This window comes from Oncorhynchus clarkii, chromosome 4 (genome assembly GCF_045791955.1).
Source record: "Oncorhynchus clarkii lewisi isolate Uvic-CL-2024 chromosome 4, UVic_Ocla_1.0, whole genome shotgun sequence".
Taxonomy (NCBI): domain Eukaryota; kingdom Metazoa; phylum Chordata; class Actinopteri; order Salmoniformes; family Salmonidae; genus Oncorhynchus; species Oncorhynchus clarkii.
In genome coordinates, this window is record NC_092150.1 from 92,045,557 (window position 1) to 92,062,204 (window position 16,648).

The 16,648-nt window shown below is 44.3% G+C and overlaps 1 protein-coding gene across 1 annotated transcript in view; it reads left to right on the forward strand.

The window, feature by feature from the left end:
• The window catches only part of LOC139408082 (ensconsin-like), a 33,536-nt gene that overhangs the window by 16,219 nt on the left and 669 nt on the right, over positions 1-16,648 (forward strand). The window contains exons 7-9 of the mRNA XM_071151897.1: positions 5,073-5,186; positions 7,338-7,433; positions 15,990-16,147. Of these exons, the coding sequence (XP_071007998.1) occupies positions 5,073-5,186; positions 7,338-7,433; positions 15,990-16,147 (368 nt within the window). The remainder of the gene's footprint in view (positions 1-5,072; positions 5,187-7,337; positions 7,434-15,989; positions 16,148-16,648) is intronic.

Consider the following 16,648-nt stretch of genomic DNA (forward strand, 5'->3'; position numbering starts at 1 on the left):
TTAATGCTATACCATCACTAGGTTCTAATGCTATGCAATCACTAGGCTCTAATGCTATACCATCACTAGGTTCTAATGCTATACCATCACTAGGTTCTAATGCTATACCGTCACTAGGTTCTAATACTATACCATCACTAGGTTCTAATGCTATACCATAACTAGGTTCTAATGCCATCACTAGGTTCTAATGCTATACCATCACTATATTCTAATACTATACCATCACTAGGTTCTAACACTATACCATCACTAGGTTCTAACACTATACCATCACTAGGTTCTAACACTATACCATCACTAGGTTCTAACACTATACCATCACTAGGTTCTAACACTATACCATCACTGGGTTATAATACTATACCATCACTAGGATCTAATGCTATACCATCACTAGGTTCTAATGCTATACCATCACTAGGTTCTAATACTATACCATCACTAGGTTCTAATACTAAACCATCACTAGGTTTTAACGCTATACCATCACTAGGATCTAATGCCATCACTAGGTTATAATGCTATACCATCACTATGTTCTAATACTATACCATCACTAGGTTCTAATACCAAACCATCACTATCTTGTAATGCTATACCATCACTAGGTTCTAACGCTATACCATCACTAGGTTCTAATACTAAACCATCACTAGGTTCTAATACTAAACCATCACTAGGTTCTAATACTATACCATCACTAGGTTCTAATGCTATACCATCACTAGGTTCTAATACTAAACCATCACTAGGTTCTAATACTATACCATCACTAGGTTCTAATGCTATACCATCACTAGGTTCTAGTGCTATACCATCACTAGGTTATAATGCCATCACTAGGTTCTCATGCTATTCCATCACCAGGTTCTAATGCTATACCATCACTAGGACATAATACTATCACTAGGTTCTAACACTATACCATCACTAGGTTCTAATGCTATACCATCACTAGGTTCTAATGCCATACCATCACTAGGTTCTAATGCCATCACTAGGTTCTAATGCTATACCATCACTAGGTTCTAATAATAAACCATCACTAGGATCTAACGCTATACCATCACTAGGTTCTAATGCTATACCATCACTAGGTTCTAATACTATACCATCACTAGGTTCTAATACTATACCATCACTAGGTTCTAATACTATACCATCACTAGGTTCTAATACTATACCATCACTAGGTTCTAATACTATACCATCACTAGGATTTAATGCTATACCATCACTAGGTTCTAATGCTCTGCAATCACTAGGCTCTGATGCTATACCATCACTAGGTTATAATGCCATCACTAGGTTCTCATGCTATTCCATCAATAGGTTCTAATGCTATACCATCACTAGGTTCTAACACTATACCATCACTAGGTTCTAATGCTATACCATCACTAGGTTCTAATGCCATACCATCACTAGGTTCTAAATCCATCACTAGGTTCTAATGCTATACCATCACTGGGTTCTAATGCTATACCATCACTAGGTTCTAATACTATACCATCACTAGGTTCTAATGCCATACCATCACTAGGTTCTAATACTATACCATCACTAGGATCTAACGCTATACCATCACTAGGTTCTAATGCTATACCATCACTAGGTTCTAATACTGTACCATCACTAGGTTCTAATACTATACCATCACTAGGTTCTAATGCTATACCATCACTTGGTTCTAGTGCTATACCATCACTAGGTTCTAATACTAAACCATCACTAGGTTCTAATACTATACCATCACTAGGTTCTAATGCTATACCATCACTAGGTTCTAATGCTATACCATCACTGGGTTCTAATGCCATACCATCACTAGGTTCTAATGCCATCACTAGGTTATAATGCTATACCATCACTAGGTTCTAATACTAAACCATCACTAGGTTCTAATGCTATACCATCACTAGGTTCTAATGCTATACCATCACTAGGTTCTAATACTATACCATCACTAGGTTCTAATGCTATACCATCACTAGGTTCTAACACTATTCCATCACTAGGATCTAACGCTATACCATCACTATGTTCTAATACTAAACCATCACTAGGTTCTAATGCTATACCATCACTAGGTTCTATTGCCATCACTAGGTTCTAATGCTATACCATCACTATATTCTAATACTATACCATCACTAGGTTCTAACACTATACCATCACTAGGATCTAATATTATACCATCACTAGGTTCTAATGTTATACCATCACTAGGTTCTAACACTATACCATCACTAGGTTCTAATGCTATACCATCACTAGGTTCTAATGCCATACCATCACTAGGTTCTAATGCCATCACTAGGTTCTAATGCTATACCATCACTGGGTTCTAATGCTATACCATCACTAGGTTCTAATACTATACCATCACTAGGTTCTAATGCTATACCATCACTAGGTTCTAATACTATACCATCCCTAGGTTCTAACGCTACACCATCACTAGGTTCTAACGCTACACCATCACTAGGTTCTAATACTAAACCATCACTAGATTCTAATACTATACCATCACTAGGTTCTAATACTATACCATCACTAGGTTCTAATGCTATACCATCACTAGGTTCTAATGCCATCACTAGGTTCTAATGCCATCACTAGGTTGTAATGCTATACCATCACTAGGTTCTAATGCTATACCATCACTAGGTTCTAACACTATACCATCACTAGGATCTAACGCTATACCATCACTAGGATCTAATGCTATACCATCATTAGGTTCTAATGCTATACCATCACTAGGTTCTAATGCTATACCATCACTAGGTTCTAGTGCTATACATCACTAGGTTCTAATGCCATCACTAGGTTCTAACGCTATACCATCACTAGGTTCTAATACTAAACCATCACTAGGACATAATACTATACCATCACTAGGTTCTAACGCTATACCATCACTAGGTTCTAATGCTATACCATCACTAGGTTCTAATGCTATACCATCACTAGGTTCTAATGCCATCACTAGGTTCTATTGCTATACCATCACTAGGTTCTAATACTAAACCATCACTAGGTTCTAATGCTATACCATCACTAGGTTCTAATACTATACCATTACTAGGTTCTAACGCTATACCATCACTAGGTTCTAACACTATACCATCACTAGGTTCTAATGCTATACCATCACTAGGTTCTAATGCCATCACTAGGTTCTAATGCCATCACTAGGTTCTAATACTATACCATCACTAGGTTCTAACGCTATACCATCACTCGGTTCTAATCCTATACCATCACTAGGTTCTAATACTATACCATCACTAGGTTCTAGTGCTATACCATCACTAGGTTCTAATGCTATACCATCACTATGTTCTAACGCTACACCATCACTATGTTCTAACGCTACACCATCATTAGGTTCTAACGCTATACTAGGATCTAACACTATACCATCACTAGGTTCTAACGCTACACCATCACTAGGTTCTAATGCTATACTAGGATCTGACGCTACACCATCACTAGGTTCTAACGCTACACCATCACTAGGTTCTAACGCTACACCATCACTAGGTTCTAATACTAAACCATCACTAGATTCTAATACTATACCATCACTAGGTTCTAATACTATACCATCACTAGGTTCTAATGCTATACCATCACTAGGTTCTAATGCCATCACTAGGTTCTAATGCCATCACTAGGTTCTGATGCTAAACCATCACTAGGTTTTAATTATTTCAATAGAGTCTAATGCTATACTAGGATCTAATGCTAAACCATCACTAGGTTCTAACACTATATCATCCCTCGGTTCTAATGCTACATCATCACTAGGTTCTAATACTATACCATCCCTAGGTTCTAACGCTATACCATCACTAGGTTCTTACGCTACACCATCACTAGGTTCTAATGCCATCACTTGGTTCTAATACTATACCATCACTAGGTTCTAACGCTGTACCATCACTAGGTTCTAACGCTATACCATCACTAGGTTCTAATGCTGTCTCTCTCAGATGTCTCTCTCTTAGCTGTCTCTCTCTCAGCTGTCTCTCTCTCTCAGCTCTCTCTCTCTCTCTCTCTCTCAGCTGTCTCTCTCAACTGTCTCTCTCTCAGCTGTCTCTCTCAGCTGTCTCTCTCTCTCTCAGTTGTCTCTCTCTCTCTCAGCTCTCTCTCTCTCTCTCAGCTGTCTCTCTCAGCTGTCTCTCTCTCAGCTGTCTCTCTCAGCTGTCTCTCTCTCTCTGTTGTCTCTCTCTCTCTCAGCTCTCTCTCTCTCTCTCAGCTGTCTCTCTCTCAGCTGTCTCTCTCAGCTGTCTCTCTCTCTCTGTTGTCTCTCTCTCTCTCAGCTCTCTCTCTCTCAGCTGTCTCTCTCTCAGCTGTCTCTCTATCTCTCAGCTGTCTCTCTCTCTCTCAGCTGTCTCTCTCAGCTCTCTCTCTCAGCTCTCTCTCTCAGCTCTCTCTCAGCTCTCTCAGCTGTCTCTCTCAGCTGTCTCTTTCTCTCTTTCAGCTGTCTCTCTCTCTCTCTCAAATGTCTCTCTCTCTCAGCTGTCTCTCTCTCTCTCTCAGCTGTCTCTCTCTCTCTCGGCTGTCTCTCTCTCTCTCAGCTGTCTCTCTCTCAGCTGTCTCTCTCAGCTGTCTCTCTCTCTCTCAGCTGTCTCTCTCTCAGCTCTCTCTCTCTCTCAGCTCTCTCTCTCTCAGCTGTCTCTCTCTCTCTCTCAGCTCTCTCTCTCTCTCAGCTGTCTCTCTCTCTCTCAGCTGTCTCTCTCTCTCTCAGCTGTCTCTCTCTCTCTCTCAGCTGTCTCTCTCTCTCAGCTGTCTCTCTCTCAGCTGTCTCTCTCTCAGCTCTCTCTCTCTCTCACCTGTCTCTCTCTCTCTCTCAGCTGTCTCTCTCTCTCTCTCAGCTATCTCTCTCTCTCTCTCAGCTATCTCTCTCTCTCAGCTGTCTCTCTCTCTCAGCTATCTCTCTCTCTCAGCTATCTCTCTCTTTCTCTCAGCTGTCTCTCTCTCAGCTGTCTCTCTCTCTCAGCTATCTCTCTCTCTCTCAGCTGTTTCTGAAGTCTGTCTGTGTATCTGTGTGTCTGTAGATGCTGACAGACGGTCTGTGTCGACCGTGAACCTTTCCAAACATGCAGCTGATCCAGTTATAACCAAGAGACTGTCCTACTCCTCTGCCACACTCTTACACTCTCCTGACAGAGGTAAACACACACACATTGTCATATTCTCCAGCTCACTCTCGCTACAGTGTCTGTAAAAGTCTGTGACATCTATAAAGAAAGTTTCCTCCCGAAAACTATATTTTGGGATTTGTTTCATTGGTCCATTGTTGACAAGTTTTCAACATAATGTAACTTTCTACACAAATCATCCCTGTATGATACATTTAGCATTATGATTCTGAGTTTCACAGATTTGATTTGTCAACCATGAACTAATCAAACAAATACTGGGTCATGTTGTCCTGGTCCTTAGCTGATAGTCTCCTGTCCTCCTCTCCCAGACTGGGTCATGTTGTCCTGCTGATAGTCTCCTGTCCTCCTCTCCCAGGCTGGGTCATGTTGTCCTGCTGATAGTCTCCTGTCCTCCTCTCCCAGACTGGGTCATGTTGTCCTGCTGATAGTCTCCTGTCCTCCTCTCCCAGGCTGGGTCATGTTGTCCTGCTGATAGTCTCCTGTCCTCGTCTCCCAGGCTGGGTCATGTTGTCCTGCTGATAGTCTCCTGTCCTCGTCTCCCAGGCTGGGTCATGTTGTCCTGCTGATAGTCTCCTGTCCTCCTCTCCCAGACTGGGTCATGTTGTCCTGCTGATAGTCTCCTGTCCTCCTCTCCCAGACTGGGTCATGTTGTCCTGCTGATAGTCTCCTGTCCTCCTCTCCCAGGCTGGGTCATGTTGTCCTGCTGATAGTCTCCTGTCCTCCTCTCCCAGACTGGGTCATGTTGTCCTGCTGATAGTCTCCTGTCCTCCTCTCCCAGGCTGGGTCATGTTGTCCTGCTGATAGTCTCCTGTCCTCGTCTCCCAGGCTGGGTCATGTTGTCCTGCTGATAGTCTCCTGTCCTCGTCTCCCAGGCTGGGTCATGTTGTCCTGCTGATAGTCTCCTGTCCTCCTCTCCCAGACTGGGTCATGTTGTCCTGCTGATAGTCTCCTGTCCTCCTCTCCCAGACTGGGTCATGTTGTCCTGCTGATAGTCTCCTGTCCTCCTCTCCCAGACTGGGTCATGTTGTCCTGCTGATAGTCTCCTGTCCTCCTCTCCCAGACTGGGTCATGTTGTCCTGCTGATAGTCTCCTGTCCTCGTCTCCCAGGCTGGGTCATGTTGTCCTGCTGATAGTCTCCTGTCCTCGTCTCCCAGGCTGGGTCATGTTGTCCTGCTGATAGTCTCCTGTCCTCGTCTCCCAGGCTGGGTCATGTTGTCCTGCTGATAGTCTCCTGTCCTCGTCTCCCAGGCTGGGTCATGTTGTCCTGCTGATAGTCTCCTGTCCTCCTCTCCCAGACTGGGTCATGTTGTCCTGCTGATAGTCTCCTGTCCTCCTCTCCCAGACTGGGTCATGTTGTCCTGCTGATAGTCTCCTGTCCTCCTCTCCCAGACTGGGTCATGTTGTCCTGCTGATAGTCTCCTGTCCTCCTCTCCCAGACTGGGTCATGTTGTCCTGCTGATAGTCTCCTGTCCTCCTCTCCCAGGCTGGGTCATGTTGTCCTGCTGATAGTCTCCTGTCCTCCTCTCCCAGACTGGGTCATGTTGTCCTGGTGATAGTCTCCTGTCCTCCTCTCCCAGACTGGGTCATGTTGTCCTGCTGATAGTCTCCTGTCCTCCTCTCCCAGACTGGGTCATGTTGTCCTGCTGATAGTCTCCTGTCCTCGTCTCCCAGACTGGGTCATGTTGTCCTGCTGATAGTCTCCTGTCCTCGTCTCCCAGACTGGGTCATGTTGTCCTGCTGATAGTCTCCTGTCCTCGTCTCCCAGGCTGGGTCATGTTGTCCTGCTGATAGTCTCCTGTCCTCGTCTCCCAGACTGGGTCATGTTGTCCTGCTGATAGTCTCCTGTCCTCCTCTCCCAGACTGGGTCATGTTGTCCTGCTGATAGTCTCCTGTCCTCCTCTCCCAGACTGGGTCATGTTGTCCTGGTGATAGTCTCCTGTCCTCCTCTCCCAGACTGGGTCATGTTGTCCTGCTGATAGTCTCCTGTCCTCCTCTCCCAGACTGGGTCATGTTGTCCTGGCACCATGATGAACCTTTACTTCTCTCTTTGTGTAAGCATATTGATGTTTTCCAACTAACGTGTGTGTGTGTGTGTGTGTGTGTGTGTGTGTGTGTGTGTGTGTGTGTGTGTGTGTGTGTGTGTGTGTGTTTCCCTAGGCATGCGCCAAAACACAGTGGTCAAGCGTGTTCTACAGCCCACACTCTCCTACTTGGCACGCAGCCGCAGCGCCATGAGCTTGTCTGGAGACACTGGTAACACGCAATGTAGACTGTGGTAATAACTGGGGGTTAGTGGTTAGACTGGTAATAACAGGGGGTTAGTGTTTAGACTGTGGTAATAACTGGGGGTTAGTGTTTAGACTGGTAATAACAGGGGGTTAGTGTTTAGACTGTGGTAATAACTGGGGGTTAGTGTTTAGACTGGTAATAACGGGGTTAGTTGTTAGACTGTGGTAATAACAGGGGGTTAGTGGTTGGACTCATGATTTGGTTGGGTCTAATTGTGCTGCTGTCCTGGGGCTCTGTGGGTTGTGTTTGTGTTTGTGAACAGAGCCCCAGAACCAGCTTGCTTAGGGGACTCTTCTCCAGGTTCATTTCTCTGTAGGTGATGGCTTTGTTATGGAAGGTTTGGGAATCGCTTCCTTTTAGGTGGTTGTAGAATTGAACGTCTCTTTTCTGGATTTTGAAAATTAGCGAGTATCGGCCTGATTCTGCTCTGCATTATTTGGTGTTTTACGTTGTACACTGGGGATATTTTTGCAGAATTCTGCGTGCAGAGTCTCAATTTGGTGTTTGTCCCATTTAGTGAATTCTTGGTTGGTGAGCGGACCCCAGGCCTCACAACCATAAAGGGCAATGGGTTCAATAACTATTTCAAGTATTTTTAGCCAGATCCTGATTGGGATGTCGAATTTTACGTTCCTTTTGATGGCATAGAAGGCCCTTCTTGGTATATTTGCAGTGTTGACCCTTCTTTTTCAAGACCTCTGCAATCTGTCCTGGCATGCTGTCAATTAACTTCTGGGCCACATTCTGACTGATGGCCGCCCATTCTTGCGTAATCAATGCTTGGAGTTTGTCAGAATTTGTGTGGGTTTTTGTTTGTCCACCCGCCTCTTGAGGATTGACCACAAGTTCTCAATAGGATTAAGGTCTGGGGAGTTTCCTGGCCATGGACTCAAAATATCGATGTTTTGTTGCCCGAGCCACTTAGTTATCACTTTTGCCTTATGGCAAGGTGCCCCATCATGCTGGTAAAGGCATTGTTCGTCACCAAACTGTTCCTGGATGGTTGGGAGAGGTTGCTCTCGAAGGATGTGTTGGTATCATTCTTTGTTCATGGCTGTGTTCTTAGGCAAAATTGTGAGTGAGCCCACTCCCTTGGCTGAGAAGCAACCCCACACATGAATGGTCTCAGGATGCTTTACTGTTGGCATGACACAGGACTGATGGTAGCGCTCACCTTGTCTTCTCCGGACAAGCTTTTTTCCGGATGCCCCCAAACAATCTGAAAGGGGATTCATCAGAGAAAATGACTTTACCCCAGTCCCCAGCAGTCCAATCCCTGTACCTTTTGCAGAATATCAGTCTGTCCCTGATGTTTTTCCTGGAGAGAAGTGGCTTCTTTGCTGCCCTTCTTGACACCAGTCCATCCTCCATAAGCCTTCGCCTCACTGTGCGTGCAGATGCACTCACACCTGCCTGCTGCCATTCCTGAGCAAGCTCTGTTCTGGTGGTGCCCCGATCCCGCAGCTGAATCAACTTTAGGAGACGGTCCTGGCGCTTGCTGGACTTCCTTGGGCGCCCTGAAGCCTTCTTCACAACAATTGAACCGCTCTTCTTGAAGTTCTTGATGATCCGATAAATGGTTGATTTAGGTGCAATCTTACTGGCAGCAATATCCTTGCCTGTGAAGCCCTTTGTGTGCAAAGCAATGTGTTTCCTTGCAGGTAACCATGATTGACAGAGGAACAACAATGATTCCAAGCACCACCCTCCTTTTGAAGCTTCCAGTCTGTTATTTGAACTCAATCAGCATGACAGAGTGATCTCCAGCCTTGTCCTCGTCAACACTCACACCTGTGTTTACGAGAGAATCACTGACATGATGTCAGCTGGTCCTTTTGTGGCAGGGCTGAAATGCAGTGGAAATGTTTTTTTGGATTCAGTTTATTTTCATGACGAAGAGGGACTTTTTTTCACTCTTCATAACATTCTGGAGAATATGCAAATTGCCATCATACAAACTGAGGCAATTAATATTTGTGTCATTCTCAAAACTTTTGACTGTATAGTTTTCTATGTGCTTTAGGGCAACGGTGTCTAGATGGAATTTGTATTTGTGGTCCTGGCAACTGGATATTTTTCGGAACACCATTATTTTTGTCTTAGTGAGATTTAATGTCAGGGCCCAGGTCTGACAGAATCTGTGCAGAAGATCTAGGTGCTGCTGTAGGCCCTCCTTGGTTGAAGACAGAAGCACCAGATCATCAGTTGTTGAAGAGGGTGGGGCTTAAGCTGCACCCCTGTCTTGTTGTCTGTGGATTTTATAATGGTGTATAATGGTGTATGTTTTTCCCCCAACACCACTTTCCATCAATTTGTTTAGCAGACCCTCATCAAATTGAGTCAAAAGCTTTTTTAAATTTTTTTTATTTTTTAAAGCTTGTTTTTCCCCCAACGCCACTTTCCATCAGTTTGTAAAGCCCTCATGCCAAATTGAGTCGAAAGCTTTTTTGAAATCAACTAAACATGAGAAGACTTTGCCTTTGTTTTGGTTTGTTTGTTTGTCAATTGGGGTGCAGGGTGAATACGTGGTCTGTCGTACGGTAATTTGGTAAAAATGCCAATTCGACATTTGCTCAGTACATTGTTTTCGCTGAGGGAATAAACGAGTCTGCTGTTAATGATAATGCAGAGGATTTCCCCAATGTTGCTGTTGACACATATACCACAGTAGTTATTGGGGTCAAATTTGTCTCCACTTTTGTGGATTGGGGTGATCAGTCCTACGTTCCAAATTGGAGAAGATGCCAGAGCTAAGGATGATGTTAAAGAGTTTAAGTATTGCCAAATGGAATTTGTTGTCTGTATATTTTATCATTTCATTGAATATGATACCATCAACCCCACAGGCCTTTTTGGGTTGGAGGGTTTGCATTTTGTCCTGTAGTTCATTCAGTGTAATTGGAGAATCCAGTGGGTTCTGGAATCCAGTGGGTTCTGGAATCCAGTGTGTTCTGGAATCCAGTGGGTTCTGGAATCCAGTGTGTTCTGGAATCCAGTGTGTTCTGGAATTCAGTGGGTTCTGGTCTTTAATAGTTGATTCTAAGATTTGTATTTCATCATTTATATGTTTTTGTAGTTTGTTCAACAGTGGTAGGTCTGATCACCGACAATGATGAGACAGCCTATAGGGAGGAGGTCTGAGACACGCAGTGTGGTACCAGGACAACAACCTCTCCCTCAATGTGAGCAAGACAAAGGAGCTGATCATGGACTACAGGAAAAGGAGGCCAAACACACCCACATTCACCGAACAGGCCCACATTAACATTGACAGGACTGTAGTTGAGCGGGTCGAGAGTTTCAAGTTCCTTGGTGTCCACATCACCAATGAACTATCATGGTCCAAACACACCAAGACAGTTTTGAAGAGGGCACAACAAAACCTTTTCCCCCTCAGGAGATTTGGCATGGGTCCCCAGATCCTCAAAAACGTTCTACAGCTGCACCATTGAGAGCATCCTGGATCACCGCCTGGTATGGCAACTGCTCAGCATCTAACCGTAAGGCGCTACAGAGGGTAGTGCGTAGGGCCCAGTACACCACTGGGACCAAGCTTCCTGCCACCCAGGACCTTTATAATAGGCGGTGTCAGAGGAAAGCCCATAAAATTGTCAGGGACTCCAGTCACCCAAGTCATAGACTGTTCTCTCTGCTACCGCACAAGCAAGCAGTACCGGAGTCTAGGACCAAAAGGCTCCTTAAAAGCTTCTACCCACAGGCCATACGTCTGCTGAACAATTCATCTATAATGATACAGGGCGAGACCCACGTCTGATGAACAATGAAACCAGACGATTTACATTGAACTCTTCCTCCCCCCTCCTTGTACCCTGCTGCTACTCGCTGTTTATTATCTATGCATAGTCACTTCACCCCTACCTACATGTACAAATTACCTCAAAACTGAACTGTATATAGTCTTATTATTATTTTATTGTTACTTTTTATTATTTTTCACTTAATCAATCAATCAATCACATTTATTTATATAGCCGTTCTAATAATTATACTACAGGGCACTCTTATTATACTACAGGGCACTCTTATTATACTACAGGGCACTCTTATTATACTACAAGGCACTCTTATTATACTACAGGGCACTCTTATTATACTACAGGGCACTCTTATTATACTACAGGGCACTCTTATTATACTACAGGGCACTCTTATTATACTACAGGGCACTCTTATTATACTACAGGGCACTCTTATTATGCTACAGGGCACTCTTATTATACTACAAGGTACTCTTATGTAATGTAAATCATATTTATTTATATAGCCGTTCTTACATCAGCTGATATCTCAAAGTGTTGTACAGAAACCCAGCCTAAAACCCCAAACAGCAAGCAATGCAGGTGTACAAGCACGGTGGCTAGGAAAAACTCCCTAGAAAGGCCAAAACCTAGGAAGAAACCTAGAGAGGAACCAGGCTATGTGGGGTGGCCAGTCCTCTTCTGGCTGTGCCGGGTGGAGATTATAACAGAACATGGCCAAGATGTTCAAATGTTCATAGATGACCAGCAGGGTCAAATAATAATAATCACAGTAGTTGTCGAGGGTGCAGCAAGTCAGCACTTCAGGAGTAAATGTCAGTTGGCTTTTCATAGCCGATCATTGAGAGTAGCTCTACCGCTCCTGCTGTCTCTAGAGAGTTGAAAACAGCAGGTCTGGGACAGGTAGCACGTCCGGTGAACAGGTCAGGGTTCCATAGCCGCAGGCAGAACAGTTGAAATTGGAGCAGCAGCACGACCAGGTGGACTGGGGACAGCAAGGTGTCATCATGCCAGGTAGTCCTGAGGCATGGTCCTAGGGCTCGTGAGAGAGAGAATTCACACAGGACACCGGATAGGACAGGAGAAGTACTCCAGATACAGTGCCTTGCGAAAGTATTCGGCCCCCTTGAACTTTGCGACCTTTTGCCACATTTCAGGCTTCAAACATAAAGATATAAAACTGTATTTTTTTGTGAAGAATCAACAACAAGTGGGACACAATCATGAAGTGGAACGACATTTATTGGATATTTCAAACTTTTTTAACAAATCAAAAACTGAAAAATTGGGCGTGCAATATATATAACAAACTGACCCTACCCCCCCGACACATAAACTACTGCAGCATAAGTACTGGAGGCTGAGACAGGAGGGGTCAGACACTGTGGCCCCATCCGATGATACCCCAGATATCCCTCTAGGGCCAAACAGGCAGGATATAACCCCACCCACTTTGCCAAAGCACAGCCCCCACACCACTAGAGGGATATCTTCAACCACCAACTTACCATTGTGAGACAAGGCCGAGTATAGCCCACAAAGATCTCCGCCACGGCACAACCCAAGGCACAACCCAAGGGGGGGAGGGGCGCCAACCCGGACAGGAAGATCACGTCATTGAGTCCACCCACTCAAGTGACACACCCTTCCTAGGGACGGCATGGAAGAGCACCAGTAAGCCAGTGACTCAGCCCCTGTAATAGGGTTAGAGGCAGAGAATCCCAGTGGAGAGAGGGGAACCGGCCAGGCAGACACAGCAAGGGCGGTTCGCTGCTCCAGAGCCTTTCCGTTCACCTTCCCATTCCTGGGCCAGACTACACTCAATCATATGACCCACTGAAGAGATGAGTCTTCAGTAAAGACTTAAAGGTTGAGACAAAGTCTGCGTCTCTCACATGGGTAGGCAGACCATTCCATAATAATGGAGCTCTATAGGAGAAAGCCCTGCCTCCAGCTGTTTGCTTAGAAATTCTAGGGACAGTTAGGAGGCCTGCGTCTTGTGACCGTAGCGTACGTGTAGGTATGTACGGCAGGACCAAATCAGAGAGATAGGTAGGAGCAAGCCCATGTAATGCTTTGTAGGTAAGCAGTAAAACCTTGAAATCAGCCCTTGCCTTAACAGGAAGCCCGTGTAGGGAGGCTAGCACTGGAGTAATATGATCAAATCTTTTGTTTCTAGTCAGGATTCTAGCAGCTGTATTTAGCACTAACTGAAGTTTATTTAGTGCTTTATCCAGGTAGCCAGAAAGTAGAGCATTGCAGTAGTCTAACCTAGAAGTGACAAAAGCATGGATTAATTTTTCTGCATCATTTTTGGACAGAAAGTTTCAGATTTTTGCAATGTTACGTAGATGGAAAAAAGCTGTCCTTGAAATGGTCTTGATATGTTCTTCAAAAGAGAGATCAGGGTCCAGAGTAACGCCGAGGTCCTTCACAGTTTTATTTGAGACGACTGTACAACCATTAAGATTAATTGTCAGATTCAACAGAAGATCTCTTTGTTTCTTGGGACCTAGAACAAGCATCTCTGTTTTGTCCGAGTTTAAAAGTAGAAAGTTTGCAGCCATCCACTTCCTTATGTCTGAAACACATGCTTCTAGCAAGGGCAATTTTGGGGCTTTACCATGTTTCATTGAAATGTACAGCTGTGTGTCATCTGCATAGCAGTGAAAGTTAACATTATGTCCGAATGACATCCCCAAGAGGTAAAATATATAGTGAAAACAATAGTGGTCCTAAAACGGAACCTTGAGGAACACCGAAATTTACAGTTGATTTGTCAGAGGACAAACCATTCACAGAGACAAACTGATATCTTTTTATTGAATATGATACCATCAACCCCACGGGCCTTTTTGGGTTGGAGGGTTTGCATTTTGTCCTGTAGTTTATTCAATGTAATTGGAGAATCCAGTGGGTTCTGGTAGTCTTTAATAGTTGATTCAAAGATTTATCTTTCCGACAGATAAGATCTAAACCAGGCCAGAACTTGTCCATGTAGACCAATTTGGGTTTCCAATCTCTCCAAAAGAATGTGGTGATCGATGGTATCAAAAGCAGCACTAAGGTCTAGGAGCACGAGAACAGATGCAGAGCCTCGGTCCGATGCCATTAAAATGTAATTTACCACCTTCACAAGTGCCGTCTCAGTGCTATGATGGAGTCTAAAACCAGACTGAAGCATTTAGTATACATTGTTTGTCTTCAGGAAGAGCTTTTTCTAAAATATTTGAGAGGAATGGGAGATTCGACATAGGCCGATAGTTTTTTAATATTTTCTTGGGTTAATGTTTGGCTTTTTCAAGAGAGGCTTTATTACTGCCACTTTTAGTGAGTTTGGTACACATCCGGTGGATAGAGAGCCGTTTGTTATGTTCAACATAGGAGGACCAAGCACAGGAAGCAGCTCTTTCAGTAGTTTAGTTGGAATAGGGTCCAGTATGCAGCTTGAAGGTTTAGAGGCCATGATTATTTTCATCATTGTGTCAAGAGATATAGTACTAAAACACTTGAGCGTCTCTCTTGATCCTAGGTCCTGGCAGAGTTGTGCAGACTCAGGACAATTGAGCTTTGAAGGAATCCGCAGATTTAAAGAGGAGTCCGTAATTTGCTTTCTAATAATCATGATCTTTTCCTCAAAGAAGTTCATGAATTTATCAAATAAAGTGAAAGCCATCCTCACTTGGGGAATGCTGCTTTTTAGTTAGCTTTGCGACAGTATCAAAAAGGAATTTCGTATTGTTCTTATTCTCCTCAATTAAGTTAGAAAAATAGGATGATCGAGCAGCAGTGAGGGCTCTTCGGTACTGCACAGTACTGTCTTTCCAAGCTAGTCGGAAGACTTCCAGTTTGGTGTGCCGCCATTTCCGTTCCAATTTTCTGGAAGCTTGCTTCAGAGCTCGGGTATTTTCTGTGTACCAGGGAGCTAGTTTCTTATGACAAATGCTTTTAGTTTTTAGGGGTGCAACTGTATCTAGGGTATTACACAAGGTTAAATTGAGTTCCTCAGTTAGGTGGTTAACTGATTTTTGTCCTCTGACATCCTTGGGTAGACAGAGGGAGTCTAGATTGTGTTAATTGTTTTTTGGTAGACTTCCACACTACTCTCCTTCCATCTATATCATTTCTTAATATTATTCAGTTCCTTTGGCTTTTGATGCCTCATGATTGAGTATTGCTCTGTTCAAGTATACTGTGATTTTGCTGTGATCTGATAGGGGCGACACCCCTATCTCTCTCTCTCTTATTCTCTCTTATTCTCTCTCTAACTTCCCCTCTCTCTCTTCCTCTCTCTCTCTCTTATTCTCTCTCTAACTTCCCCTCTCTCTCTTCCCCTCTCTCTCTTCCTCTCTCTCTCTCTTATTCTCTCTCTAACTTCCTCTCTCTCTCTCTTCCTCTCTCTCTTATTCTCTCTCTAACTTCCTCTCTCTCTCTCTTATTCTCTCTCTAACTTCCCCTCTCTCTCTTCCTCTCTCTCTTCCTCTCTCTCTATAAATGATGTCGCCTAATGTGTGATCAATAGCTCTGATTGATTATATCGCTAACCTGTCAGACTCCTGATGGTTAGTGTCCTCACCAACGGTGTCTGCACGTGGTAGCACTAACAAATACTCCTCTTTTCCCTCTCTTGGCTCTCTGTTCCTCGCCATCTCTTCCTCCTTTCTTTCCTCGCCTCCTTTTCTCCTTCCTTTCACCCATCCTGTCCATGTCTAACCCCTGATTGGTGGTGACCGTGTGACAGGAGCCATGCCTGTATGTCCTCGCTCGGTGTCCTGTCACCCTATGGGATCTATGTCCTTCAAGTCCATCCAGTCCCAGCCTCTGACCGTCTGCCGCAGCCAAGAGCCACTCCTCCCCAGGGACATGACCAACCGCCGGAGGACCACCGGCAAAGCACCGGTAAGACATGACATTATCAATATGCATGTTGTTGATTTAACACATGACATCATCAACATGCACCGGTAACACATGACGACATCATCAACATGCACCGGTAACACATGACGACATCATCAACTTGCAACGGTAACACATGACGACATCATCAACTTGCACCGGTAACACATGACGACATCATCAACATGCACCGGTAACACATGACGACATCATCAACATGCACCGGTAACACATGACGACATCATCAACATGCACCGGTAACACATGACGACATCATCAACATGCACCGGTAACACAAGACGACATCATGAACTTGCACCGGTAACACATGACGTCATCAACCTGCACCGATAACACATGACGTCATCAACCTGCACCGGTAAGACTTGAGGGCGTGTTCCTCTGCTCAGGCGTTGCTGACACATGCCAGATCTAACAACGATAAGTAATCAGCTCCCAAAATGATGACTTTTAAGTGACTTTACTTTCAATAATCTGATG